Here is a 27815-nt window from a genome sequence, read left to right as displayed (position 1 = left end):
ATCCTGTTGAGTATATAATGCACAGATCAGCAGGCTCAGACACACAGCTGTATGCTGAACCGGAAGCCCTCATCCTCCCAACTCCCAAAATGTTGCTTTTAGTATTTAGTATTTATTAGGATCCCCATTAGCTGCTGCCAAAGCTTCCTGGGGTCCAAACAGGAATAAACCTATTACGTCACAACAACCTACATCATAAATAAAACAATACATCATACAAGATTGTATTAAATTATTATTATTATTAAAACAAAGACCATATAAAATGTACAATACTTCAATGTGTGATTGTTTGTGTGTGTGCGTATGCGTCCATGTCTCCACAGTCCACGTTGTGCCGTGAGGTGTTGTTTTATCGGTTTTAATCTGATTTTACTGCTCGCTTGAGGTACTTGATGTGGAAGAGTTCCATGTAGTCATGGCTCTATGAAGTACTGTGTGTTATTCAAGCTTGATGATGAGTTGGTTATTTGAATCAGCTGTGTAGTGCTAGGGCAAAAACCAAAACGTGTACTCAGGGGAAACCCAGCATTAAAGAACACCCTCTGTGGAAACTTTCCATCCACAATTTGGCACAGGGTGTAAAGCCATAACACCTATTTTTTAGCAGTAAACTATGATTGATAATGTCAAGCTGCACTTTTTAGTCTAATGAAACAGCTCCCACAATCATCGTATTATCAATTTTCTTTCAGCCAAACATTCGTCAGTGCCGTACATGTTGAGTGCCCTTCCTTATAAGCATGCTGAAAGTTAGTTGTTCATTTGTTTACTGTGAAATATCACTGTTTCTGGTCAAACCCAATTTTTTCCAAAAGTTTACAAAGGGTTGGTAACAGGCTGATTGGTTGGCTGTTTGAACCAGTAAAAAGTGCTTTGCTATTCTTGGGTAGCGGAATTACTTTTTTTTTTCCAGGCCTGGGAGCGCCCACTTTCCTGTAGGCTTAGATTGAAGGGATATAGTCCGCTACCACCATCAGTCATTTTCCCTCCAAGTTGTCATTACCAGGTGGTTTGTCATAGTTGATAGTCAACAATATTTTTTTCACCTCTTCCACACTCACTTTGGTGAATAAAAAATGACAATGCTTGTCTTTCATAATTTGGTCAGTTATGCATGGATATGGTTCAGAGTTTGCTAATCTTGCAAATGAAAAACTCATTAAAGTAGTCGGCAATATCAGAGGGTTTTGTGATGAATGAGCCATCTAATTTAATGAAGGATGGTGCTGAATTTGCTTTTTTGCCCAAAATTTAATTTAAGGTGATTTATTATTCTGATGGCTGCAGTATCAAACAGAATGTGAAAACTCAACTTAATACAGTTACAGTCGATCTCGTCATGGTTGTGATTCTGACGGTCAATAAATAAGTCTTAGTGAGGGGACCATTTTAGATGAAGGTGCCATTTTGAACGACCTCGCACTGATCACCACACCCACAAATCATGACAAACACCCCTCTCTTACTGCTGCTGATAACTGATTTGAGTGCAAATTTGCCAGCTCAAGGTTGTCAGAACAAACCTGGCTAGAACCTCCTAGGATCAATTATTACACCTAAAAATAGCAAATTGTCATTGCAAACACAGTCAGGAACCCTTTGACTTGTACCAGGAACCATTTGACTTGCACTAGGGAACCCTTTGACTTGCACCAGGAACCCTTTGATTGCACCAGGAACCCTTTGACTTGTACCAGGAACCCTTTGACTTGCACCAGGCAACCCTTTGACTTGCACCAGGCAACCCTTTGACTTGCACCAGGCAACCCTTTGACTTGCACCAGGCAACCCTTTGACTTGCACCAGGAACCCTTTGACTTGCACCAGGAACCCTTTGACTTGCACCAGGCAACCCTTTGACTTGCACCAGGCAACCCTTTGACTTGCACCAGGGAACCCTTTGACTTGCACCAGGCAACCCTTTGACTTGCACCAGGCAACCCTTTGACTTGCACCAGGCAACCCTTTGACTTGCACCAGGAACCCTTTGACTTGCACCAGGAACCCTTTGACTTGCACCAGGCAACCCTTTGACTTGCACCAGGCAACCCTTTGACTTGCACCAGGCAACCCTTTGACTTGCACCAGGAACCCTTTGACTTGCACCAGGCAACCCTTTGACTTGCACCAGGCAACCCTTTGACTTGCACCAGGCAACCCTTTGACTTGCACCAGGCAACCCTTTGACTTGCACCAGGCAACCCTTTGACTTGCACCAGGAACCCTTTGACTTGCACCAGGAACCCTTTGACTTGCACCAGGAACCCTTTGACTTGCACCAGGCAACCATTTGACTTGCACCAGGCAACCCTTTGACTTGCACCAGGGAACCCTTTGACTTGCACCAGGGAACCCTTTGACTTGCACCAGGGAACCCTTTGACTTGCACCAGGGAACCCTTTGACTTGCACCAGGGAACCCTTTGCACAGTGACGTACCACACCTTTATATTTCCCTGGCTCCCAATACTCCTTTCCCACGGATGTTAGTTTCTTCTCCGCACTGAGTCTGGATCTGAGTACCTCCCTGACTTCAATGATGGCTGTCTCAGACTGAAGTATGTAGCAAATGATAGATCAGCAGAATAATTAAGTTTGAGTCAGTCAACCTTTTACATAGCCTATTTTCTTGTTTCTTTCTTCCCCTTTGAAAATATAATCTGAACACTTATGAGTGAATCTGTCAGTTTTATTCATAACCTGTGTTGATCCCGGTCGGTATGCCAGTATGATTTCTTATTCCTGCTGTAAATTACTTTCTCTGAGCTGCTGATATGCTTGATTGAGTCTGAAATGGGAAGTGGGATTGTAATGATAGGCTTTGGAAATGAGTCTTTGCAAATAGATTTTGATATCTGCTTTTAAACGCATTATGATTTCCAACATGCTGATCCTAATTATTCTTGTTGGGCCAGAAGAAAAGACTGTTCCCCTTGTTTCCCCATCCTCACCTGACAAAGTACATTTCATTAATTGGACAGCAATCAGGAATAGATTATTAAACATTTTAATTTCTATCAGCGTGGAGTTGAGCGAGCCGTCCTCTGTGAGCGAGGCTAAGATCCTATTAGAAATGAGGTCAGACCTAAATGTGTATATGTTACCCCGCTCAGCACTGCAGCACACCCACACACTCTAACACAATAAGCAGGCCTGTCCCATCCAGTGCTGACTTACACGTCTGCTTGTTAACAGGGGAGACACGCAATAACACATGCAATTGAAGTATTGGCATGAATTCCTTTTTGAGACGTGAGCTATTTTGAGATGTTAAGTGATCATCACCTCTCTCTCTCTGACCTCTCCACAGCTGACATGGCAGCGATGTATTATGGATACTGCATGCTACCTGATGGGACCTACTGCCTGGCTCCGCCTCCCCCAGGGATAGATGCCAATGCTTACTACAGCTCCCTACCCTCTGGTAGCATGCTGGCCGCGCCCTCTTACTCTGGAGCCCCGCCCCCTCCAGGGACCACGCCCCCTCCACCTCCTGAGCCAACCACACGGTTCATCTACACGGCACCTCCGACTACATTTCCCATTATCCCACCGCCAACTACAGTTCCCAGCCAGGTCCCAGTCCGCCTCTCAACTCCTCCTGCTCCTGTTGTACCTGCTGCTGTCATACCAGAGACCAGGTGTGGACAGTTATTGGAGAGAAGTGGATATATTTTTTCTTGATCCTTATACTACCTATTTTTCCCCCACATAATGTGATGCATTGCTAAGCAAGTTTCTTGCCTCTTTCTCTCTCTCTCTCCGTCTCTGCTTATCTTTCTCTCTTAAATCAGTTCGCGGCCCCCTGCTCAAGTTGCTGTGGCAGCGCCAGCCATCATTCCCCCTCCCCCTGACATCCAACCGGTTATTGACAAGCTGGCTGAGTACGTAGCCAGGAACGGTGTCAAGTTTGAGACCAGTGTCCGCGTCAAGAATGACCCGAGGTGAGCAGAAACGGACACTGCTCTTCTCCTCACTGAATAAAGGTGAACGGCTCACAATGCACTATTTGTTTAATATAATGGTTGTACATCTTATGTGTGTTTCTATCTTCAACACAGGTTTGACTTTCTGCAGTCCTGGAACCAGTACAACACCTATTATGAGTTCAAGAAGCATTACTTCATGAAGAAAGAGGGAATCAGCCTGCCTGAGGTAACATTGTCCCCTTTTGCTTCCCTTTTCCCTCTCTGATCAGTGTGCATTTAATACCATTTTGCTTGAATTAATTATATACCCTCTGGGGATGTGATGGATCTTAAGTCAATATTGCCTTTCATTCACTGAAATTCTCTACAGGTTGCTTTTTAAAAGGCTCTAAAGCATTGGAAGGCCTTGGCTCTTAGGCTTTCATGCTTGAGATCAGAGATCATCAATTGTGTGTGCTGTCCAGATATCAAAAGGCCTGCCTGCCTGCTCTTGACTCGCTGTTTGAAAGGTTTGTTTTGCTTACCAGGTTCAAATCAAAGTTTATTTGTCACGTGTTCCGAATACAACAGGTGTAGTAGACCTTACAGTGAAATGCATACTTACAGGCTCTAACCAATAGTGCAAAAAAGTATTAAGGGAACAATAGATAAGTAAAGAAATAAAAACAACCGTAAAAAGACAGTGAAAAACAGTAGCGAGGCTATAAAAGTAGCGAGGCTACATATAGACACCGGTTAGTCAGGCTGATTGAGGTAGTATGTAGATATGGTTAAAGTGACTATGCATATACGATGAACAGAGAGTAGCAGTAGAGTAAAGAGGGGCTGGCGGGTGCCTTTGGTGTGGTTTTCTCAATGAATGGCACCTGCCTGTTCATTTAGCCCCCGGGGCACAGCTCTACCCTCTTCAACACCCCGTCTCTCTCTTTCTCTCACAATTTTTCTGTCTCTCTCTCTTATCTGATTTTAGTGAGAGGACATTGGTTTTTAAGTATAACAAACCGAACTCTGTGAATTAACCCTGGACCAAGCAAAGCATTTAACCATGCAGCCGTGCTTTGTTTTCTTGCTCAGTTCCCCGGTTTTATCACACAACAAATGGATGTCAGGTACTTCTCCGTTATTCAACAGAGATATATTTTTTACCTTCCCCTGGGGTGTCGGCCGACAGACTCTCACTGGTACGAATCTAGCCACGGCCCATCACATTAACAGTGCTGCGATACGTGTATAAAGTATTAAAAGCTAACATTTTACATGGCTCATCTCTTGGTAGACATGTATTCAATTGTGTGACATTTGAATGCCTTTATGAAGAGAATACTTTTCATTTGTGTTTGGTAATTATTGGAAAAGTGGTTGGCTGGTAATTCTTAATGGGCTCAGGTGGGAGGCAGACGTAAGTACTTTGTAAAGATATTCTAAAACAGAAGATATCAAGGGTGAGCAGTAACAGACAGAGAAACAATTTATTCATCCATTTGCTGGCTAAGTGCTTTAAGTGGTTTGTTTGTACCCCTGGTATGAACGATTGCTCGAGCTGATAACATTACAGTAAACAAATTAGCAAACTTTAAAGGCAGGGGAATGATATAAAAAATGTGACTCTGTGCCTTTCAAACTTTGATTTTAAACCACCCAGGCTTTTGGAATGATTGGTCTTCGCCACCTGGTTAAATTAATTTGCTGATCCCTGCCCGTTCCCCGCACAGGATTGAACGTAGATGAAATTGCCTTAAAAGTGTCTCACTGCGCAGGTTGTTAACCTGTGTCAGATTAAATCTTGGATGTTGAAGGTATTTACTCCTTGGTTCTCTGTGTACTCTGGGTGAGTTTGTGTAAAAACGGCTAGCTGGACCTGGTCTGGTCGGTCAGTTGGATATGCCCACACCCATTACAGTGCTTTTGGAAAGTATTCAGATTCCTTGACTTTTTCAAGTTTTTTTTTTTTGTTACGTTCCAGCCTTATTCTAAAATTGATTAAACAAAAAAAATCCTCATCCATCCTCATCAAACTACACACAATATCCGTAATGACAAAGCGAAAACAGTTTTTAATTTTTTTTTGCGAATTTATATTTGAAAAATAAGTCTGGGCTCTGGCTGGGCCACGCAAGGACATTCAGAGACTTGTCCCGAAGCCACTCCATTGTCCTTGCTGTGTGCTTAGGGTTGTTGTCCTGTTGGAGTGGTCAGAATGCCCTCACCCGCTATATACTTAAAATCAAATTACATTTTGTTGGTCACATTCACATATTTAGCAGATGTTATTGCGGGTGTAGCGAAATGCTGATTGGTTTGGTTCTGCCCACTATAGTGCTGTCTGGTTAGAACATGATGTTGAGACCCATCACTACTCTGGATGGTCACCACCACACAGACACAGCTGTTACCATTTGAAAATGTTTTATATGATTGTGTGGTTATATTTGCTGGACGCACACACCTCAGTAAGGAACAGCATGTCAAAAGTCTGTCGGCAGCACAACACTTTGCTTCTTCTCAAGATGGATGATGGCGCGCACTAACTAAAGGTTAGTCAAGGCAGGTGGTATCCTGCAGCACATACAATCGCCCTGATTGGTTGGATGAACAGAGGTGTGAACTGTACTCTCTCTTTCTAACTCACATTTATCTTCTCTGTACCCGCTGTGCTGCTCACATGAGACAAAGACAGTGTGGAAAATAGAAGAACAGTGGATAGGATAGAGAGTGGAACAATGACAAAAGACTGAACGAAGCACAAAGAAACAGTGGTGAAAGGGAGACGATGGCAGGGGTGCTACAAGTTGAATTGGGGGAAATGCTATGTGAGTTCCCGCAGAGTAGTTCTGTCTCTGTCAGCAGCGTCTGTTTTTATTTGGCGACTGCGGCTGTGATTTCTCTTTCAGGGGAGCAGGGGGATCTCTGCTCTCTGGCCTCAGTGGAGTTCTGCTCCCCTGGCTGACTCTCCCACCAGGCTGTCCCTGGCTCTACAGCAAAATCTGGACAATTTGTTTAATTCATCCAGTGTCTCCAGCTCAATTAGGAGCCGTGTCAACAGAGATGAAATGATTCAGTCTGGCTGTGGCTGGCCTGGCTGCTTGGTTATATGCCTGGCCACTTTGGCCGGGTTATGTACTGTCTCTCTGCTTAAGGTACCTCTTTAAACCCTGCAGTGCACTTGAACTGTCTGATGTATCAGAGCCTAGAATGTACCTCAGGTATTCACACTCATCCTCGGTTTAGATTTATATAGATGAATATGGTTTCCTCTCATCCAGGTAGTTTTTATATGCTTTGGTCTATGTTCATTGACCGTTTTATCATAAGCCATCATTTATTTTGATGATATGTTTCCACCAGAATCATCTCCTCTACGTTTTACGTTGTGCTCTATCTCCAATCACAGGTGAGCACTGAAATTCCAGTGTGTATCATATGATGCATGAGCCCATCTCATTCCAAAGCAGACAGTTGATCTGTAACCATTCTCTAATGGATCTTTGTGCAATGCTCTCTCTAAGCTGCGTGTGTGCGCTGGCTCGCAGCTCCCCGGGAATGCCCCACAGAAGAAATATATCCGCCCGCCCAGAGAAGCACGATATTGAATTTTCCCCCCATAATTAACACCGTCAACGTTTCCCTTTTACTGTGGGAATTGTAATTGAATCAAAGCAATATTAGCAACTTTCAATGCAACATAACAAACGAGATTGTGTTATAAGCAGAACGCATCGGAGTAGGATTCTATTGCATTAACACGCATGACTCAGCCCGTACTCTTTACATACCGGTGCGCCATAACCAGTCAGCTTCAGTAGGCCAACAGTAAATGTAAATAGACCATTGCCATATATGGATCTGTGCCATTCACTTTGAACTGGACTGTTTACAGCATGAGTGGTCGTGAGTAGATGCGCTTGTTTTGAGATGAAAGCAAGAGCTGTGTATGGGCTTGTTTTGAGATCAAAGCAAGAGCTGCGTGTAGCCACGTGTGCACATTTGTTCATATCCTTTACTAGTTAGTGAGTTATTAGCCCAGTTAAACATAATTTGCAGTCAGCAATATGGGAGTGGTTGCTTCCTACAAGAGCACAAAACATCTACATTTCTAGATATCTTTGAAAAGCGAGTCAGGTAAACATATTTTTTTTTTGTCTTAAAGGTGCAGTGTTGTATTTTGAGACCAGCTTGAATAAGCTATGTAGGCAGAGGTTGGCGTATTTTTGTCTGATTCTCTGTAATAATGGTATGGGAATAATAATGCATTTATTTTGTAAAGTGGTTTCATGCATCAAAAACAACATTTTCAGTCACCTTCTTGTCTGAATGACAAGTGGATAAACAGGTTAATGTCAAGCCCTGCATGTTTTTTCAGAAGTCTCATGGAATGTAGGTCTAAATTGAACAACACACCTTGACTACTACTGTAGGCTGAATGATAGAACAGCTATTTCCATGTTAAAATGTTATGGGATGCATTTTCTCTGTTGTTTTTGATGGTAGGCCACTGTTAGGCCTACATTATGATCAAATAGCCAAAGTAGCCTACTTGACCACTGTCTGAAACTGTAACTTAAAGCGGGTACAGCCTCAGTGTTCACAGTAAACGCATGCTGGAAATTGCACAGAATTTTTACAACCTTGAAGTTTGTGATCAGCAGACCTTTAATAAATTGCAGGGAACATTGCTTATATGCCACACTGAATTAAAGCGCCTATGTGTTCCTCTCCTACCGAATCAGACAGTGTATTAACAACCAATCCCAGGTGCCATTATGACACATTTATAACAAATAAAAAAAACTGGTAGGCCAGTTGAGAACAAGTTCTCATTTACAACTGTGATCTGGCCAAGATAAAACAAAGCAGTGCAACAACAACTCAGAGTTATACATAAACAAATGTACAGTCAATAACACAAAAGAAAAATAGAAAGATTTATGTACAGTGTGTGCAAATGTAGAATAGTAGGGTGGTAGGCATTAAATAGGCCCTAGAGGCGCAAATAATTACAGTTAACATTAATACTGGAATGAAAGATGTGCATATGATGATGTGCAAGTAGAGATACTGGGGTGCAAAAGAGCAAGAGGGTAATTAATAATATGGGGATGAGGTAGTCGGGTGCGGGGTTTATTTACAGATTGGCTGTGTACAGGTACAGTAATCGGTAAGCTGCTCTGACAGCTGATGCTTAAAGTTAGAGGGCGATATAAGTCCTCAGCTTCAGAGATGTTTGCAATTTGTTCCAGTCATTGGCAGCAAAGAACTGGAAAGAAAGGCGGCCAAAGGAAGTGATGGCTTTGGGGATGAACAGTACAATATCCCTGCTGGAGCGCGTGCTACAGGTGGGTGTTGCTATAGTGACCAGTGAGCTGAGATAAGGCGGGGCTTTACCTAGAAAATAATTCTAGATGACCTGGAGCAGTTTCCCAAGAAAGCTAAGGTAACTGAGCTAAATGACTATTGCCCCGTAGCACTCACTTCCGTCATCATGAAGTGCTTTGAGAGACTAGTCAAGGATCATATCACCTCCACCCTACCTGACACCCTAGACCCACTCCAATTTGCTTACCGCCCCAATAGGTCCACAGACGACGCAATCGCAATCATACTGCACACTGCCCTAACCCATCTGGACAAGAGTAATACCTATGTAAGATTGCTGTTCATTGACTACAGCTCAGCATTTTACACCATAGTACCCACCAAACCCGTCATTAAGCTCGAGACCCTGGGTCTCGACCCCGCCCTGTGCAACTGGGTCCTGGACTTTCTTACGGGCCGCCCCTAGTTGGTGAGGGTAGGAAACAACATCTCCACCACGCTGATCCTCAACACTGGGGCCTCACAAGGGTGCGTTCTCAGCCCTCTACTGTACTCCCTGTTCACCCATGACTGTGTGGCCGTGCACGCCTCCAACTCAATCATCACGTTTGCAGACAAGACTTCTGTGTTAGGCTTGATTACCAACAACAACGAGACTGCCTACAGGGAGGAAGTGAGGGCACTCGGAGTGTGGTGTCAGGAAAATAACCTCACACTCAACGTCAACAAAACAAAAGAGATGATCGTTAACTTCAGGAAACAGCAGAGGGAGCACCCCCCTATCCACATCGACAGCACAGTAGTGGAGAAGGTGGAAAGTTTTAAGTTCCTCGACGTACACATCACGGACAAACTGAAATGGTCCACCCACACAGACAGTGTGGTGAAGAAGGCACAACAGTGCCTCTTCAACCTCCAGGAGGCTGAAGAAATGTGGCTTGTCGCCTAAAACACTCTCAAACTTCTACAGATGCACTATCGAGAGCATCCTGTCGGGCTGTATCACCGCCTGGTACGGCAACTGCTCGGCCCACAACCGTAAGCCTCTCCAGAGGGTAGTGAGGTCTGCACAACGCATCACCGGGGGCAAACTACCTGCCCTCCAGCACACCTACACCGCCCGGTGTCACAGGAAGGCTAAAAAGATCATCAAGGACAACAACCACCCGAGCCACTGCCTGTTCACCCCGCTATCATCCAGAAGGCGAGGTCAGTACAGGTGCATCAAAGCTGGGACCGAGAGACTGAGAAACAGCTTCTATCTCAAGGCCATCAGACTGTTAAACAGCCATACTTGTTAGATATTACTGCATGGTCGGATCTAGAAGCACAAGCATTTTGCTACACTCACATTAACATCTGCTAATCATGTGTATGTGACCAATAAAAATTGATTTGATTTTGTAGGATATGGGGCTTTGGTGACAAAACGGATGGCATTGTGATAGACTCCATCCAGTTTGCTGAGTAGTGTTAGGGGCTGTCTTGTAAATGACATTGCCAAAGTCAAGGATCGGTAGGTTAGTCAGTTTTACGAGGGTATCTTTGACTGCATGAGTGAAGGAGGCTTTGTTGCGAAATAGAAAGCCGATTTCTAGATGTAATTTTGAATTGGAGATGCTTAATGTGAGTTTGGAACGAGAGTTTACAGTCTAACCAGACACCTAGGTATTTGTACGCATATTTTACCCCAGGCTTTTAATGTGTCTCTCTGAGCCAGAGGTTGGAAAGGCAGTGTGAGTTCAGGGAGAGGACAGTGGAAGATGTAGGTGGAGAGGAAACAGACCTGTTCTCATTCACTGTCAATGATTAGGCCTAAGTAACTCAGTCATCACCTCCTAAGGGTAACTTGGCAGCGTATTCACACTCAGGGAGTTGGTGTCCCATTGTCACTCAACAGTTCTGCATTCTGCTGCCCCTGAGTATGAAATTAATATGAAGTATGAAATATGGATGAATGTTCGCATTGTGCTGGTACTGGACTGACAATGCCTGTGTGCCTTATCTACAGTATAGTCCAGTAGCATCATCTCACACTCCCCTAACCTTGTATAACCCAACTGCTACCATTTTGATGCAACCTTGTGGTTCAGCAGGTGTTGAATAGCTGAACACCTGTGTCACATTCCTGTAAAGCTCTCCGGTCAACATTACTGTTCAACTGCTAGTTGTGCACAGGGAACTAATTTGCAGTGTTGTACCCCCCCCCCCCCATCATGGTTGCCAGTTCACTGAGCATGATGGCTCACATTTATTGGTTTTCCTCGTTGGGTCTCGGCAGTGCTACCATCAGAGACATTGTGTGCAAAAAAAAATTTTTTTGCAGGTGCTGTCTTACATGCACCGGTTTGGGAGTTGTAGAGGCTGGCTGTGATTTTCCGTTGTCGTGTCGTGTTTCCTTTAGGTTTGAGAAAGTGAAAGGTCATTCGAGATCAAGTGATTCGTTTGACGTAGTTTTAACTCAACATATTTAATGTTACCAGAGTCTGCTACCAGAGTCAGAAGGCCTCAGTGGAGCAGTGGTCAAATGTAGGCTTGAAGTTTTTCACCCACTTTGGGGAACCATTTGTCATCTGCCAAATAGAATCCACTAACTTGTCTCTCCGGGGAGAGAGAAATTTGTAGTATGGAGTCCGTACTCTGTCACAAAGCAGGCTGCACCCACAGGCAAACCAAGCGGCCGACTAACTAGCTTATCCATAAACTATGAGGTCTGCTGGTGATTTGGGGAACAGCTATATGGGATGCAGCCTCTCTCATTTGTATTATTAATCTGGTTTTCATATTTATTGTGAAATCAATCAAAGGAGGCATCAGCCAGTGATTGGGCTTGTTGTGGCCCTGCCTCTGGTTTGTCAGATTGGTCTTGACAGCACCAGCCACCAGTTCCACTACTATATGAATTAGTTTTGTTCTGTGACCTCGTTTAGCTGGGATGATGATTGTCTGTAGCCAAGCCTTAGTTTTGTGTGGCGGTTTCTCCCATCAATTTAATGGTTGTGTGTTTTCTTCTCATTGTTGATCCTCGCTCCTCGGTGGTGTAATCACTCCGCCTGCTGCCATGTCGGCACTAAGCTATAATCATCAATATTGTTTTTCTGTTGCTTGTGCTGATGGTCGAGATAGCTGCTGCTTCAACCCAGCAGAGGTTTGGCAGCTATCTCAGTGTTTTACTAAAATGATGGGCTTTTGACTGGAGCTTAATGAAAAGTGGGAAGCATCTGTGGGCCTCCAGACTTCTTCAATCTCATGAGGAAAGTCAGAGCATGCTCATAATTGGCTCGCATTCAGACAGATCTCCTATTATTTATGAAAAAGTTGCAGAGGATTGTTCTACAACATGATCCAGGTATAAGTGACTCATAAAATGAATATAATGTTATTATAGCTTGAATTAAAGCAAGGGGAACTACAAGAATGTTCTTAATGCACCCTGTCCTGCATCCGAGTGTCTGGATACCACACAATTACATACTGCACATCACCCTGCTTGTAAGGTGCATGAAATAAGTTTTCTCCTCTCAGTACTAATTATGAATATAAAATATGTTCATTCTAACAGTTGGCTGTAGCAGCTTGTGTCTGAATATAATGCTAAATCCACAGCTCTGCTCCGTTCTCCCTAGCCTGAGCACCCAAGTGTTTGGCAGATGCTGCCAATCTTTAAGGTACTCTTTTGACTTTGTGAATGAAAGCTCCCATTTTAGACTATTCATTTTTTTTTTTTAAATGACCTTAGGTGTGATTGCTACATTCGCTTTCAGTCCAAACAGATTGAAGAGAGACAGTGGAGAAAAAAAAGATTAAACATCCCCCCCAGTTTTCTAAGTTGTTTGTGTTTTGCTGACAATTTCACCAATGAACCAGAAGGAAACACATTTGCCTTGTCACATGTGCGCGCAAATACACACACTCATGCGCGCACGCACACACCTAAACTTACACAAACGCACACACTTACACGTTCTGCAAATTAGATCAATATCCATAGTTTGATGACTGATTGGGTACAGGGTTCCCAATGATCACTGGAATATTAACCATTTTGAGGCAGTTATGATACAGCAGCAAATACCTGATAATGGAACCAGAGGTGGATGCAGGCAGCAGAGAGTTTTTGGGGAGAGAGCAGAGAGCGAGAGCGACGTAGTTCTGTTGTAGTGTATCTCTCCAGGGACAGCTTGGCTTCTGGGGCTTCAGCTGGTTCTTGCTGAATAAGATTAGCCTCATTGTAGCTTGTAGCTCTCCCTCAAAGACTTGTTCTACAAAGTGAAACCCACTTTAGATGGGAACATTTTAAACGCTCTTTCTCCCACTTTTGCAGTGTTGCAGTGTTCTGTAGAGTTTTTTTTGTGGTTGTGCGTCACTACTGGCTTGATGAGCAGATAGAATACATGATCAACTACTTGCTGTGTGTGTGAGCTTCACTTTAAAGCTAGGGCTAACCTAAGGCTGTTAAAAACAATCCACACACACAAACAAACACATACTGAACAAACACACTCACACACACTTTCTGCAGTATTTTGGCAGCAGCCACTCACACACTCTGTCTGCAGTTTAGGGCCTTGTTTACAGGCTACTCATGATGCGTCATCCTTAGTTAGCTTTGGCTGTCGCAGTCCCTCCCCTCCTGTCTCCACCAGCTGCTGGGGCTGCAGGCCTGACTTTGGTGCCTCCTTGCTGGGTTGCGGATGTCCACTCTCTGGCAGTGGTGTCCCACCCCAGGGCCAACCACATTGCATGGCTGCCTCTGTCCCTGCCTGTCCCCCCTCCAGCTCCAGCCTCCATCAAAGGACCCAAGTGACACAGTGGTGGGGAGAGTAGTGGGAACCTGATACATCAATATTTCACAGATATTTCCCCCACTACTGCTTTGTCAAATTCAAGGGAAATGTCCTTTCAAGCTGCTTCTCCGAATAGACATTTTCAGTAGATACAATAGTGCCTGACTTGCTTTGTTTTACCCTCTTCCAGACTCTATCCTTATCCCTCCTCTCCTCCACTCTACACTGCTACTGCATCCTTTCATACTGTAAAGTCTCTGATCCACAGGAGTGAGTACTATGCCCACTCCTTCTCTCCCTCCCCCCTCTTCCCCCTCCCTTCCTCTCTCTCTCCCCTCCAGTGACGGAGGTCAATTCATTACCTTCCTTAAGCCATTCGTTCTCCCGCCTGACTTTAAAGCAAGGTTAGTCTCGTGGCAGAAAGCATTGTTCTTGATTTGTGCCTGCATCTGTGTGGCTCTGCTCTGCCGGTACGTGAGAGAGCCTTTGAAGGGCCAAAACGAGGGGGAACACCTACGCGTCCCTGAACACAAGTGGTTCAGTTAATTCTCTCTCCTTTCTTTAGCTTTCCTTTTCCTATTCTTTTCTCTTTCCTTTTTTTTTGTGTCCCAGTTCCTTAGGTGAGGTAGTAGCACCACCTCTCTTAGACACTGTGTGATGACATATGATGTTTGATGCATTCAGATCCCGTATCTCTTTTTTTTCTCACCTCAGGCCCCTGTTAATTTTTTTTTTTTTTTTTATTTTTACCTTTATTTAACCAGGCAAGTCAGTTAAGAACAAATTCTTATTTTCAATGACGGCCTGGGAACAGTGGGTTAACTGCCTGTTCAGGGGCAGAACGACAGATTTGTACCTTGTCAGCTCGGGGGTTTGAACTCGCAACCTTCCGGTTACTAGTCCAACGCTCTAACCACTAGGCTACCCTGCCGCCCAATGAGGTATGGTAAGTCAGTACTGACTTACATGGACAATTGGGAACTTGGAAATTTCTTCTGACTTCAGTGTATTCAACATAACTGGGAACTCTGAAAAAAATCATCTCAGACTGGGGAAAAATAGTTTTGAACGGTCATCCAAATCGGAATTCCAAGTCAGAAACTCTGGTATCTTTCTAGAAATGACTTGAACATCACAAACGTCATGATTTGATCTCATTTTTTTCCTGAGTACCCAGTTGTCCTGAAAGCGCCAGAAGTCCATCAGGACTTGTCAGACAGTGACGTTAAACGCCCACACCAGTAGAAATCCCCTTTTTCGAGTGGAGAGACGATGGCCAAAGCCTACCCATGATGTTCCACAATGATGTAACTCAATAAATCATCGTTTTCAGTCAAAGTATGATATATTTTGGCTTGAAGTACCAAATCAGAATGTGTGACTTTGGATGTTTCTGTTTCTGTGAGTCTTGCATGTCTTTTCCTACGAGATGACGTGCAAATTCTTTTCAGCCTATGTTTTATTTCAGGGCTGGGTCTTATTTAAATGTTAACACCCACTATCATGGCAATGGTTATTAATCAGAAACACTTGCTGCAAAGTTCTTCCAGGTAGTTGAGGCCTAGGCTGTCAGCTACAAGGGCAGCCTTGTCAGACCTATTGCCCAACAATCATGACATCATGCATAAAATATGAAGTAGGATTATGAGTGTCTAGTTTATCCTCATGTAAGGAGATGTCAAAAAATATAAAAAATCAACAAAAAAATAAATGTGGGAGAAAATAGCCTACATATTGTTTTCTTGTCTCTTAACGGCTAGCCTGAAGTCCAGACTCTTCTTTTCATATTCCTACTAGCAAGCTAGTGATGACTATTCGCTAACATACAACATGTTCTCCGATCTGGTGCTCAGGCTAGTCCCTTTCCTCCTCGGTCTCTGTATGGTTGTCTCTACCTTCCTGCCCCTTGTTCTGTTGTCTGTGCCCAATGTTTGTGCCATGTTGTTGCTGCCTTGCTATGTTGTCTTAGGTCTCTCTTTATGTAGTGTTGAATTGTCTCTCTTGTCGTGATGTATATTTATATTTGTAAATTATTTTTAATCCCAGCTCTCGTCCCCTCAGGAGTCCTTTTGCCATTTGGTAGGCCGTCATTGTAAATAAGAATTTGTTCTAAACTGACTTGCCGAGTTAAATAAGAGTTAAATAAAGGTTCAATTAAAAAATATAGTGAGCTGGCATGGTAAGATTTAGGGACTGTATTCTGAGGAGACGACATGAAGCATGTGTTCTCCCCACTTTGACTGGGCCATGTCGAACTGGCTGTCCATTGGTCCCTCCACCACTGTATGTTGCTATGATTAAACCCCTCCATCAGTGTCCCGTAGTAAACGGTGCACAGAGCGGGCAGAGCATTCCAATGAGAACCAGGCCGACAGAGAGTGGGGGAGAGGAGTGATCGGCCCTACGTAGTGTGAAATGGCTTTCCCTTACCGTTCAGCCTGCAACCAACCCTCACTGTGCCTCACTTGCATCTATTTTTGACTGTCAACTTTTAAACCCAATCCCAAACAAACAAATAGCATGCTGACATCACTTAGCCTTAGCACAAAGCGTCATAAGTACAAAGCGTCTTAAAAGTACAATGCAGAAACAGACATAAATGGATTTCGATGAAATATAAAAAGCACCACCCTTGTAAGTTCTAAATCATTTTCGGTTCACTAATTGATGAGGTCTAAAACGGTACAGTATTGTATCTGGCATGTTCTAATTTTTTATTCTTAGGACAACCCCGAGCACTTTGTTCTTAAAATAACTCTCCATCTCAATTCAAAGGGCTTCATTGGCATGGGGAACATGTTTTAATTGCCAAAGCATTGGAATAGACAATAAACAAAAGTGAAATAAACAATTGAAGTACTCTAACAGTAAAGTTTTAAAAGAAAATTTAGACATTTCAAATACTATATTATTGACTATGTTTAGTGATGAAACAATGTGCAAATAGTTTAAATATGAAATGGAAAATAAACAGATACATATAGGTTTTTATTCAGAATGATGTTTGTTCTTCACTGGTTGCCCTTTTCTTGTGACAACAGGTCAACACATCTTGCTGCTGTGGTGGCACAATGTGGTATTTCACCTAATAGATATGGGAGTTTGTTTTCAAATTCTTTGTGGATCTCAATAGAAAGGCTATGCTCACTGAGTCTGTACATAATCAAAGCTTTCCTTAATTTTGGATCAGTCACAGTGTTCAGGTATTCTGCTACGGTGTACTCTGTTTAGGGCCAACTAGCATTACAGTTTGTGCACTTCCTTTTATTCTTTCCAATGTGTCAAGTTAAATATCTTTTTGTTTTCTCATGATTTGGTTGGGTCAAAATTGTATGCTGTCCTGGAGCTTTGTGGGGTTTGTTTGTCAACAGAGTCCCTGTAACAGCTGGCTGAGATTCATCTCTCCTGCAGGTGTGGGCTTTGTTATGGAAGGTTTGATAATCACTTATTTTTAGGTGGCTGTAGATGTTAATTGTTCTTTTCTAGATTTTGATAATTAGCATGCAGTCTCAATTTGGTGTTTGCCCCATGTTGTGAATTCTTGGTATTGAGCCGACCCCAGACCTCACAACCATAGAGGACTATAACTGATTTGAAGTATTTTCAGCCAGATCCGAATTTGGATGCCAAATTGTATTTTCCTTTTGATGGCTTATAAGGCCCTTCTTGCCTTGTTTCTCAGATCGTTCATAGCTTTGTGGAAGTTAACTGTGATGCTGATTTAGGGATGCACCATATATCGGTGAACATGTCGGAATCGGCCGATATTAGCTAAAAATGCCAATATCGGTATTGGCCCGATGTTGAAGCCTGATGTCAAAGCTGCTGTGCATATCTATATAAAGTAAGTACATTACGTACTGACACCAAGAAAAATGTTGCGCTACACATGCAACACAGCATTCCTAACCTAGCCCACAATGTCTGCTGTGTGGATCTAGCAGTCATTTGAAAGAGTAAGAACATTTCAGTGAGACATCCATTAAAGCCAACATAATGGAATTCATTCCCCTTGACAATCAATGGGTGATGTTGGCTTTGGCCGACTGATCGAGCACCGGTACACACTACCAAGTGTGCTATATTTGTGCTATTTTTCGGATGTTGCCTAACCAGAGTTACATAGTAATAGCGTCACTGCTATTAGCTTCACAACATACATACTATGGAGCGCCGTTTGGGTCTTTGCGTGTTAAAAAAGATACAGTAGCACTGTCAAAGCTGTACAAAAAAAGTCTGCAAACACCGGCCACGAACGATGTGTTTACAATACCGCGTTGGTAATAAAGCATAATTTGTACGACAGCAACTTCTGGGGTAGCTAGCTTTAGCTTCGTACCTAGCTAGCACCAATACAACCAGCCTGAAAACAATGGCCAGTAGACACTGCAGTCATTTTCATTATTCTTAGCAAGGATTTAGGAATCCTTGTAAGTAAGTATTAGCTAGGTTGCCACTTGTTGTTCGCCTATTGAAATTGAACTTCAGTTCATTAAAATAAATAGCTAGCCAGCTACTTAAGCTTGTTGCCCAAGCTAACGTTCTAAGCAGCCAACTAGCTTCATCTGGATAGTGGGGGTCGACCGGACCGGGTTATGTGTTGTGAAGCTAGCCACAATAAGGATTAGGCACAATAGTGGAATTTGTGGTTTACCTTCAAAATAAAAGTATGTCATGCAAATGAATACAAATAGTAGAATTATGCCGTACTTTTATTTTGAAGGCTAACCACAAAGTCCACTATTGTCGCTAATCCTTATTGTGGCTAGCTTATTAATCAAATAAGAACTGTCTTATAAATGAGGGTTATTTTAGATGATGACACGTAGCTATATAGTTAGCTAGCAAACTATAGCTACTGAAACAGATTGTCATTTTGCTATGTTTTTGGGGAAGAACATTGTTTGCATCCATAAGCTATCTAGCTTTTTTTATGACCAGCACTGTAGGTGTGTGAGACAACTTTACCAGCATCATATCATACATATCGATGAACCGTTGTGACATATGAAATACGAAAAGATAGTGTAATCTATGTGTAATAACTACGTAAAAAATTAATGAACGCGTAAAATTATTATGTGACGTGCAGTCATATTCAGGTCCTGATTGGTCAACAAGCTTATTTGACACGTCAAATAGTGTTATTTGAGACGCGTAGACCCAAACGGCGTTCTATAGAAATCCTGGTTGAGAATTAAATTACTGAACAAATGAACAGCACAAATAAGTGAAATAAATATGTTTTGATTATGTTTTACTGTTAATGGGGACATACGGAAATGCCAACAAAATAACTTTTGTATGTGTGTGACCTTTTATATAACACGGCAAGTCAGTTAAGAACAATTTCTTATTTACAATGACGGCCTGGACGATGCTGGACCAATTATGCACCGCCCTATGGGACTCCCAATCACAGCCGGATGTGATACAGCCTAGATTTGAACCAGGCACTGTAGTGACACTGAGATGCAGTGCCTTAGACCGCTGCATCCGTGTGTGTGTGTGTTAACTATTTAACTGTACTAGAATGCTTAAAAGGCCACTAAAATGTTAAACATTGGTTATCTGTATCAGTTTTTTTGGCGAGGCAAATATCGGATATCGGTATCGAACAAAAATGTCATATTGGTGCTGATGTTTAGGCCGAGGTAGGTATAGTTTTTTTGTGTGCTCTAGGGCAACAGTGTATTCATGGTCCTGGCAACTGGATTCTTTTTGGAACACCATTATTTTTGTCTTAGTTTTACTGTCAGGGCCCAGGTCTGACAGAATCTTTGCAGAATATCTAGGTGCTCCTGTAGGCCTTCCTTGGTTGGGGGGGCTGCAGAATGTTCTATTCTTAAAGAGGATGGGGCTCAAGATGCCTCCCAGTCTCACCCCCAGGCCCTGAGGAAAGAAATTTGAACCTCTCTCTCTCTCTCTCTTTATTCTCCTCTTTCTCTCTCTCTCCGTTCCTCCATCCTGTAGTGTGGCTCTCCGTCAGACAATGTGGGCCTAGGAGAGGGGGAGACTGATGGCGGCAGCGTGGGTAACTGTCCCTCTGACAAATTGATGGAGGGCAAGCTAATAAAAGGTAAGGTGTGATGTAGACGTGGACACAGATGCACAAGTGCGCATACACGCACCCGCAACACACATACAGTGGAGAGAACAAGTATTTGATACACTGCTGATTTTGCAGGTTTTCCTACTTACAAAGTATGTAGAGGTCTGTAATTTTTATCATAGGTACACTTCAACTGTGAGAGACAGAAAATCACATTGTATGATTTTTAAGTAATTCATTTGCATTTTTTTGCATGACATAAGTATTTAATCACATACCAACCAGTAAGAATTCCGGCTCTCACAGACATTTTTCTTAAGAAGCCCTCCTGTTCTCCACTCATTACCTGTATTAACTGCACCTGTTTGAACTCGTTACCTGTATAAAAGACACCTGCCCACACACTCAATCAAACAGATTCCAACCTCTCCACAATGGCCAAGATCAGAGAGCTGTGTAAGGACAACAGGGATAAAATTGTAGACCTGCACAAGGCTGGGATGGGCTACAGGACAATAGGCAAGCAGCTTGGTGAGAAGGCAACAACTGTTGGCGCAATTATTAGAAAATGGAAGAAGTTCAAGATGATGGTCAATCACCCTGGGGCTCCATGCAAGATCTCACCTCGTGGGGCATCAGTGATCATGAGGAAGGTGAGTGATCAGCTCAGAACTACACGGCAGGACCTGGTCAATGACCTGAAGAGAGCTGGGACCACAGTCTCAAAGAAAACCATTAGTAACACACTACGCCGTCATGGATTAAAATCCTGCAGCGCACGCAAGGTCCCATTGCTCAAGCCAGCGCATGTCCAGGCCCGTCTGTGGTTTGCCAATGACCATCTGGATGATCCAGAAGAGGAATGGGAGAAGGTCATGTGGTCTGATGAGACAAAAATAGAGCTTTTTTGTCTAAACTCCACTCGCCGTGTTTGGAGGAAGAAGAAGGATGAGTACAACCCCAAGAACACCATCCCAACCGTGAAGCATGGTGGTGGAAACATCATTGTTTGGGGATGCAAAGGGGACAGGACGACTGCACCGTATTGAGGGGAGTTTGGATGGGGCCATGTATCGCGAGATCTTGGCCAACATCCTCCTTCCCTCAGTAAGAGCATTGAAGATGGGTCGTGGCTGGGTCTTCCAGCATGACAACGACCCGAAACTCACAGCCAGGGCAACTAAGGAGTGGCTCTGTAAGAAGCATCTCAAGGTCCTGGAGTGGCCTAGCCAGTCTCCAGACCTGAACCCAATAGAAAATATTTGGAGGGAGCTGAAAGTCCGTATTGCCCAGCGACAGCCCAGAAACCTGAAGGATCTGGAGAAGGTCTGTATGGAGGAGTGGGCCAAAATCCCTGCTGCAGTGTGTGCAAACCTGATCAAGAACTACAGGAAACGTATGATCTCTGTAATTGCAAACAAAGGTTTCTGCACCAAATATTAAGTTCTGCTTTTCTGATGTATCAAATACTTATGTCATGCAATAAAATGCAAATTAATTACTTAAAAATCATACAATGTGATTTTCTGCATTTTTGTTTTAGATTCCGTCTCTCACAGTTGAAGTGTATCTATGATAAAAATTACAGACCTCTACATGCTTTTATAAGTAGGAAAACCTGCAAAATCGGCAGTGTATCTGCAATGCTTATACACACACACAGGCAACATACACATGGAGGTACAGTTTGTGTCTGCTCATGGGGGTGGCAAGCGTGCGTGTGAGGTTGGCTGGTTGGTTGGTTTGTGTGTGTGTGTGTGTGGCTTAATTTGGAGCTATCAGCTAGTAAATGGCAGTTATGATTAAGTGGCTACAGGCTGTTCATAAAGTATTCTGGCTGGCTGAGGCTCATGTCTGGCCCATGGTAAGGACATTAAACCCCCAGCTGGAGATACTCACTCTGTCTGCCTGGGGAAGGTTAATGGTATATGGTAAAAGGAGTGACTGTTACCGCGAACACATTTTCATCTCAAACGACAGCTCGCTTTAATCAAACGCCTCCTCCTCTCTCTTTCACCTCTGCCTTCCTTCCCAGCATCCTTTGCGCCGATCTGCTTTGCCATCAAAGCCAAAGAAAACGACATGCTTCCGCTGGAGAAGAACCGTGTGCGACTGGACGACGACTCGGACGATGACCTGGACAAGTTGCTGGGGGAGGAGGGTCAGGAGGCCCTCCGAGACGGGGCAGAGATGGTGGTCAGAGAGGTTCCTGCATCCCCCGCCCCCGAGGAGAAGAGACCCACTCTCACCCTGGAGGAGCTGGAGGCTAAGCAAGGTAGCTAACTATTTAATGTATCAATGTGGCTGAACTTTACATATTAAGGAACGTCTGATTTTTACTTTACCTAAAAGCTTTTTTTGGAATATCAAATAAAATGTATTTATATAGCCCTTCTTACATCAGCTGATATCTCAAAGTGCTGTACAGAAACCCAGCCTAAAACCCCAAACAGCTAGCAATGCAGGTGTAGAAGCACGGTGGCTAGGAAAAACTCCCTAGAAAGGCCAAAACCTAGGAAGAAACCTAGAGAGGAACCAGGCTATGAGGGGTGGCCAGTCCTCTTCTGGCTGTGCCGGGTGGAGATTATAACAGAACATGGCCAAGATGTTCAAAAGTTCATAAATGCCCAGCATGGTCAAATAATAATAATCACAGTAGTTGTCGAGGGTGCAACAGGTCAGCACCTCAGGAGTAAATGTCAGTTGGCTTTTCATAGCCAATCATTAAGAGTATCTCTACCACTCCTGCTGTCTCTAGAGAGTTGAAAACCGCAGGTCTGGGACAGGTAGCACGTCCGGTGAACAGGTCAGGGTTCCATAGTCGCAGGCAGAACAGTTGAAACTGGAGCAGCAGCACGGCCAGGTGGACTGAGGACAGCAAGGAGTCATCATGCCAGGTAGTCCTGAGGCATGGTCCTAGGGCTCAGGTCCTCTGATAGAGAGAAAGAAAGAGAGAATTAGAGAGAGCATATTTAAATTCACACAGGACACCGGATAAGACAGGAGAAGTACTCCAGATATAATAAACTGACTCTAGCCCCCCGACACATAAACTACTGCAGCATAAATACTGAAGGCTGAGACAGGAGGGGTCAGGAGACACTGTGGCCCCATCCGATGGTACCCCCAGACAGGGCCAAACAAGAAGGATATAACCCCACCCACTTTGCCAAAGCACAGCCCCCACACCACTAGAGGGATATCTTCAACCACCAACTTACCATCCTGAGACAAGGCCGACTATACCCCACAAAGTTCTCCGCCACGGCACATCCCAGGGGGGAGCGCCAACCCAGATAGGAAGATCACATCAGTGACTCAACCCACTCAAGTGACGCACCCCTCACAGGGACGGCATGGAAGAGCGCCAGTGACTCAGCCCCTGTAATAGGGTTAGAGGCAGAGAATCCCAGTGGAGAAAGGGGAACCAGCCAGGCAGAGACGGCAAGGGTGGTTCGTTGCTCCAGAGCCTTTCTGTTCACCTTCAGACTCCTGGGCCAGACTACACTCAATCATATGACCCACTGAAGAGATGAGTCTTCAGTAGAGACTTAAAGGTTGAGGCCGAGTCTGTGTCTCTCACATGGGTAGGCAGACCATTCCATAAAAATGGAGCTCTATAGGAGAAAGCCCTGCCTCCAGCTGTTTGCTTAGAAATTCTAGGGACAATTAGGAGGCCTGCGTCTTATGACCGTAGCGTACGTGTAGGTATGTACGGCAGGACCAAATCGGAAAGATAGGTAGGCTCAAGCCCATGTAATGCTTTGTAGGTTAGCAGTAAAACCTTCAGCCCTTGCTTTAACAGGAAGCCAGTGTAGGGAGGCTAGCACTAGAGTAATATGATCACATTTTTTGGTTCTAGTCAGGATTCTAGCAGCTGTATTTAGCACTAACTGAAGTTTATTTAGTGCATTTAGAGCATTGCAGTAGTTTAACCTATAAGTAACAAAAGCATGGATACATTTTTCTGCATCATTTTTGGACAGAAAGTTTCAGATTTTTGCAATGTTACATAGATGGAAAAAAGCTGTCCTTGAAACATTCTTGATATGTTCGTCAAAAGAGAGATCAGGGTCCAGAGTTACACCAAGGTGCTTTACAGTTTTTTTTTTTAAACGACTGTACAACCATCAAGATTAATTGTCAGATTCAACAGAAGATCTCTTTGTTTCTTGGGACCTTGAACAAGCATCTCTGTTTTGTCCGAGTTTAAAAGTAGAAAGTTTGCAGCCATCCACTTCCTTATGTCTGAAACACAGGCTTCTAGCAAGGGCAATTTTGGGGCTTCACCATGTTTCATTGAAATGTACAGCTGTGTGTCATCCGCATAGCAGTGAAAGTTATCATTATGTTTTCGAATGACATCCCCAAGGTAAAATATATAGTGAAAACAATAGTGGTCCTAAAACAGAACCTTGAGCAACACCGAAATGTACAGTTGATTTGTCCGAGGACAAACCATTCACAGAGACAAACTGATATCTTTCCGAAAGATAAGATCTGAACCCGGCCAGAACTTGTCCGTGTAGACCAATTTGGGTTTCCGATCTCTCCAAAAGAATGTGGTGATCGATGGTATCAAAAGCAGCATTAAGGTCTAGGAGCACGAGGACAGATGCAGAGCCTCGGTCTGACGCCATTAAAAGGTAATTTACCACCTTCACAAGTGAAATCTCACTGCTATGATGGGATCTAAAACCAGACTGAAGAATTTCGAATACATTGTTTGTCTTCAGGAAGACAGTGAGTTGCAGCGCAACAGATTTTTCTAAACTTTTTGGAGAGGATTGGAGGATTCGATATAAGCTGAGTTTTTAAAATATTTTCTGGGTCAAGGTTTGGCTTTTTCAAGAGAGGCCTTATTACTGCCACTTTTAGTGAGTTTGGTACACATCCTGTGGATAGAGAACCTTTTGTTATGTTCAACATAGGAGAGCCAAGCACAGGAAGCAGCTCTTTCAGTAGTTTAGTTGGAATAGGGTCCAGTATGCAGCTTGACGGTTTAGAGGCCATGATTATTTTAATCATTGTGTCAAGAGATATAGTACTAAAACACTTGAGTGTCTCTCTTGATCCTAGGTCCTGGCAGAGTTATGCAGACTCAGAACAACTGAGCTTTGGAGGAATATGCAGATTTAAAGAGGAGTCTGTAATTTGCTTTCTAATGATCATGATCTTCTCCTCAAAGAAGTTAGTGAATTTATTACTGCCAAAATGAAAGCCATCCTCTTGGGGAATGCTGCTTTTTAGTTAGCTTTGCTACAGTATCAAAAATACATTTTGGATTGTTCTTATTTTCCTCAATTAAGTTTGAAAAATAGGATGATCGAGCAGCAGTGAGGGCTCTTCGATACTGCACGGTACTGTCTTTCCAAGCTAGTCGGAAGACTTCCAGTTTGGTGTGGCTCCATTTCCGTTCCAATTTTCTGGAAGCTTGCTTCAGAGCTCGGGTATTTTCTGTATACCAGGGAGCTAGTTTCTTATGACAATTTTTTTTAGTTTTTAGGGGTGCAACTGCATCTTGGGTAGGCAGAGGGAGTCTGGAAGGGCATCAAGGAATCTTTGTGTTGTCTGAGAATTTATAGCACGACTTTTGATGCTCCTTGGTTGGGGTCTGAGCAGATTATTTGTTGCGAATGCAAACGTAATAAAATGGTGGTCTGATAGTCCAGGATTATGAGGAAAAACATTAAGATCCACAACATTTATACTATGGAACAAAACTAGGTCCAGAGTATGACTGTGACAGTGAGTAGGTCGAGAGACATGTTGGACAAAACCCACTGAGTCGATGATGGCTCCGAAAGCCTTTTGGAGTGGGTCTGTGGACTTTTCCATGTGAATATTAAAATCACCAAAAATTTGAATATTATCTGCTATGACTACAAGTTCCGATAGGAATTCAGGGAACTCGGTGAGGAACGCTGTATATGGCCCAGGAGGCCTGTAAACTGTAGCTATAAAAAGTGATTGAGTAGGCTGCATAGATTTCCTGACTCGAAGCTCAAAAGACTAAAACATCTTCTTCTTTTTTTTGTAAATTTAAATTTGCTATCGTAAATGTTAACAACACCTCCGCTTTTGCGGGATGCACGGGGGATATGGTCACTAGTGTAACCAGGAGGTGAGGCCTCATTTAACACAGTAAATTCATCAGGCTTAAGCCATGTTTCAGTCAGGCCAATCACATCAAGATTATGATCAGTGATTAGTTCATTGACTATAACTGCCTTTGAAGTGAGGGATCTAACATTAAGTAGCCCTATTTTGAGATGTGAGGTATCACAATCTCTTTCAATAATGGCAGGAATGGAGGAGGTCTTTATCCTAGTGAGATTGCTAAGGCGAACACCTCCATGTTTAGTTTTGCCCAACCTAGGTCGAGGCACAGACACAATGGGGATAGCTGAGCTGACTACACTGACTGTGCTAGTGGCAGACTAAGCTGGCAGGCTGGCTAACAGCCTGCTGCCTGGCCTGCACCCTATTTCATTGTGGAGCTAGAGGAGTTAGAGCCCTGTCTATGTTGGTAGATAAGATGAGAGCACCCCTCCAGCTAGGATGGAGTCCGTCACTCCTCAGCAGGCCAGGCTTACCCCTCAATTGTCCTGTGTGGCTCAGTTCGTAGAGCATGCTACTTGCAATGTCTGAGTTGTGGGTTTAGTCAACCCTGGAGCTGTTCAATACCCAAAAATGATGTATAAAACCACTACTGGATGTCACTTTCAATAAAAACATTTAAATGGCATACACTGACACGGAACCCAAACTGGCTGCGAGCGTGCACCATCATGCATAAATACATTTTGTCACCCCCACACCAAATGCGATCACGACACGCAGGTTAAAATATCAAAACAAACTCTGAACCAATTACATTAATTTGGGGACAGGTCGAAAAGCATTAAACATGTATGGCAATTTAGCTAGCTAGTTTGCACTTGATAGCTAATTTGTCCTGGGATATAATCATTGAGTTGTTATTTTACCTGAAATGCACAAGGTCCTCTACTCCGTCAATTAATCCACACATAAAACAGTCAACCGAATCGTTTCTAGTCCTCTCTCCTCCTTCCAGGCTTTTTCTTCTCTTGTCTTTATATTGCGATTGGCAACTTTCATAAATTCGGTGCATTACTGCCACTGACCTCGTTCGTCTTTCAGTCACCCACGTGGGTATAACCAATGAGGAGATTGCACGTGGGTACCTGCTTCTAGAAACCGATGGGAGAGGCAGGACTTGCAGCGCGATCTGCGTCACAAATAGAACTGACTTCTATTTTAGCCCTTGGCAACGCAGAAGCTCGTTGGCGCGTGCAAGCAGTGTGGGTGCAATAATTGAATAATATAGATTTCTAAATGTGTTTTTCAACGCGTGCACGTGACGCGAGTGTTGTTGTCAGGGTATGAGTGTACAAAACATTAGGAACACCTTCCTAATATTGAGTTGCACCCTCTTTTTCCCTCAGAACAGCCTTAATTTGTCAGGGCATGAGCTCTACAAGGTGTCGAATACGTTGCTGGCTCATGTTGACTCCAATGCTTCCGACAGTTGTCAAGTTGGCTGGATGTTCTTTCTAGATACTCTCGGTACACTGTTGAGCATGAAAAACCCAGGAACATTGCAGTTCTTGACACACTCAAACCGTTACACCTGGCACCTCTTGCCATACCCTGTTCCATGGTACTTAAATATATTGTCTTGCCGATTCACCCTCTGAATGGCAAAAAT

General features: G+C 43.5%; 1 protein-coding gene across 3 annotated transcripts in view; it reads left to right on the top strand.

Moving 5' to 3' along the window:
* LOC139408582 (splicing factor, suppressor of white-apricot homolog) overlaps positions 1 to 27815 on the top strand; it is a 132116-nt gene that overhangs the window by 33322 nt on the left and 70979 nt on the right. For all 3 annotated transcript variants that reach the window (XM_071152646.1, XM_071152645.1, XM_071152647.1), the window contains exons 8-12: positions 3313 to 3643; positions 3797 to 3946; positions 4064 to 4157; positions 20005 to 20110; positions 22119 to 22358. In XM_071152646.1, coding sequence (XP_071008747.1) covers positions 3313 to 3643; positions 3797 to 3946; positions 4064 to 4157; positions 20005 to 20110; positions 22119 to 22358 — 921 coding nt within the window. The remainder of the gene's footprint in view (positions 1 to 3312; positions 3644 to 3796; positions 3947 to 4063; positions 4158 to 20004; positions 20111 to 22118; positions 22359 to 27815) is intronic.

This window comes from Oncorhynchus clarkii, chromosome 5 (genome assembly GCF_045791955.1).
Source record: "Oncorhynchus clarkii lewisi isolate Uvic-CL-2024 chromosome 5, UVic_Ocla_1.0, whole genome shotgun sequence".
In the NCBI taxonomy this organism is placed as follows: Eukaryota; Metazoa; Chordata; class Actinopteri; order Salmoniformes; family Salmonidae; genus Oncorhynchus; species Oncorhynchus clarkii.
This window is presented reverse-complemented; position numbering and strand designations above follow the sequence as displayed.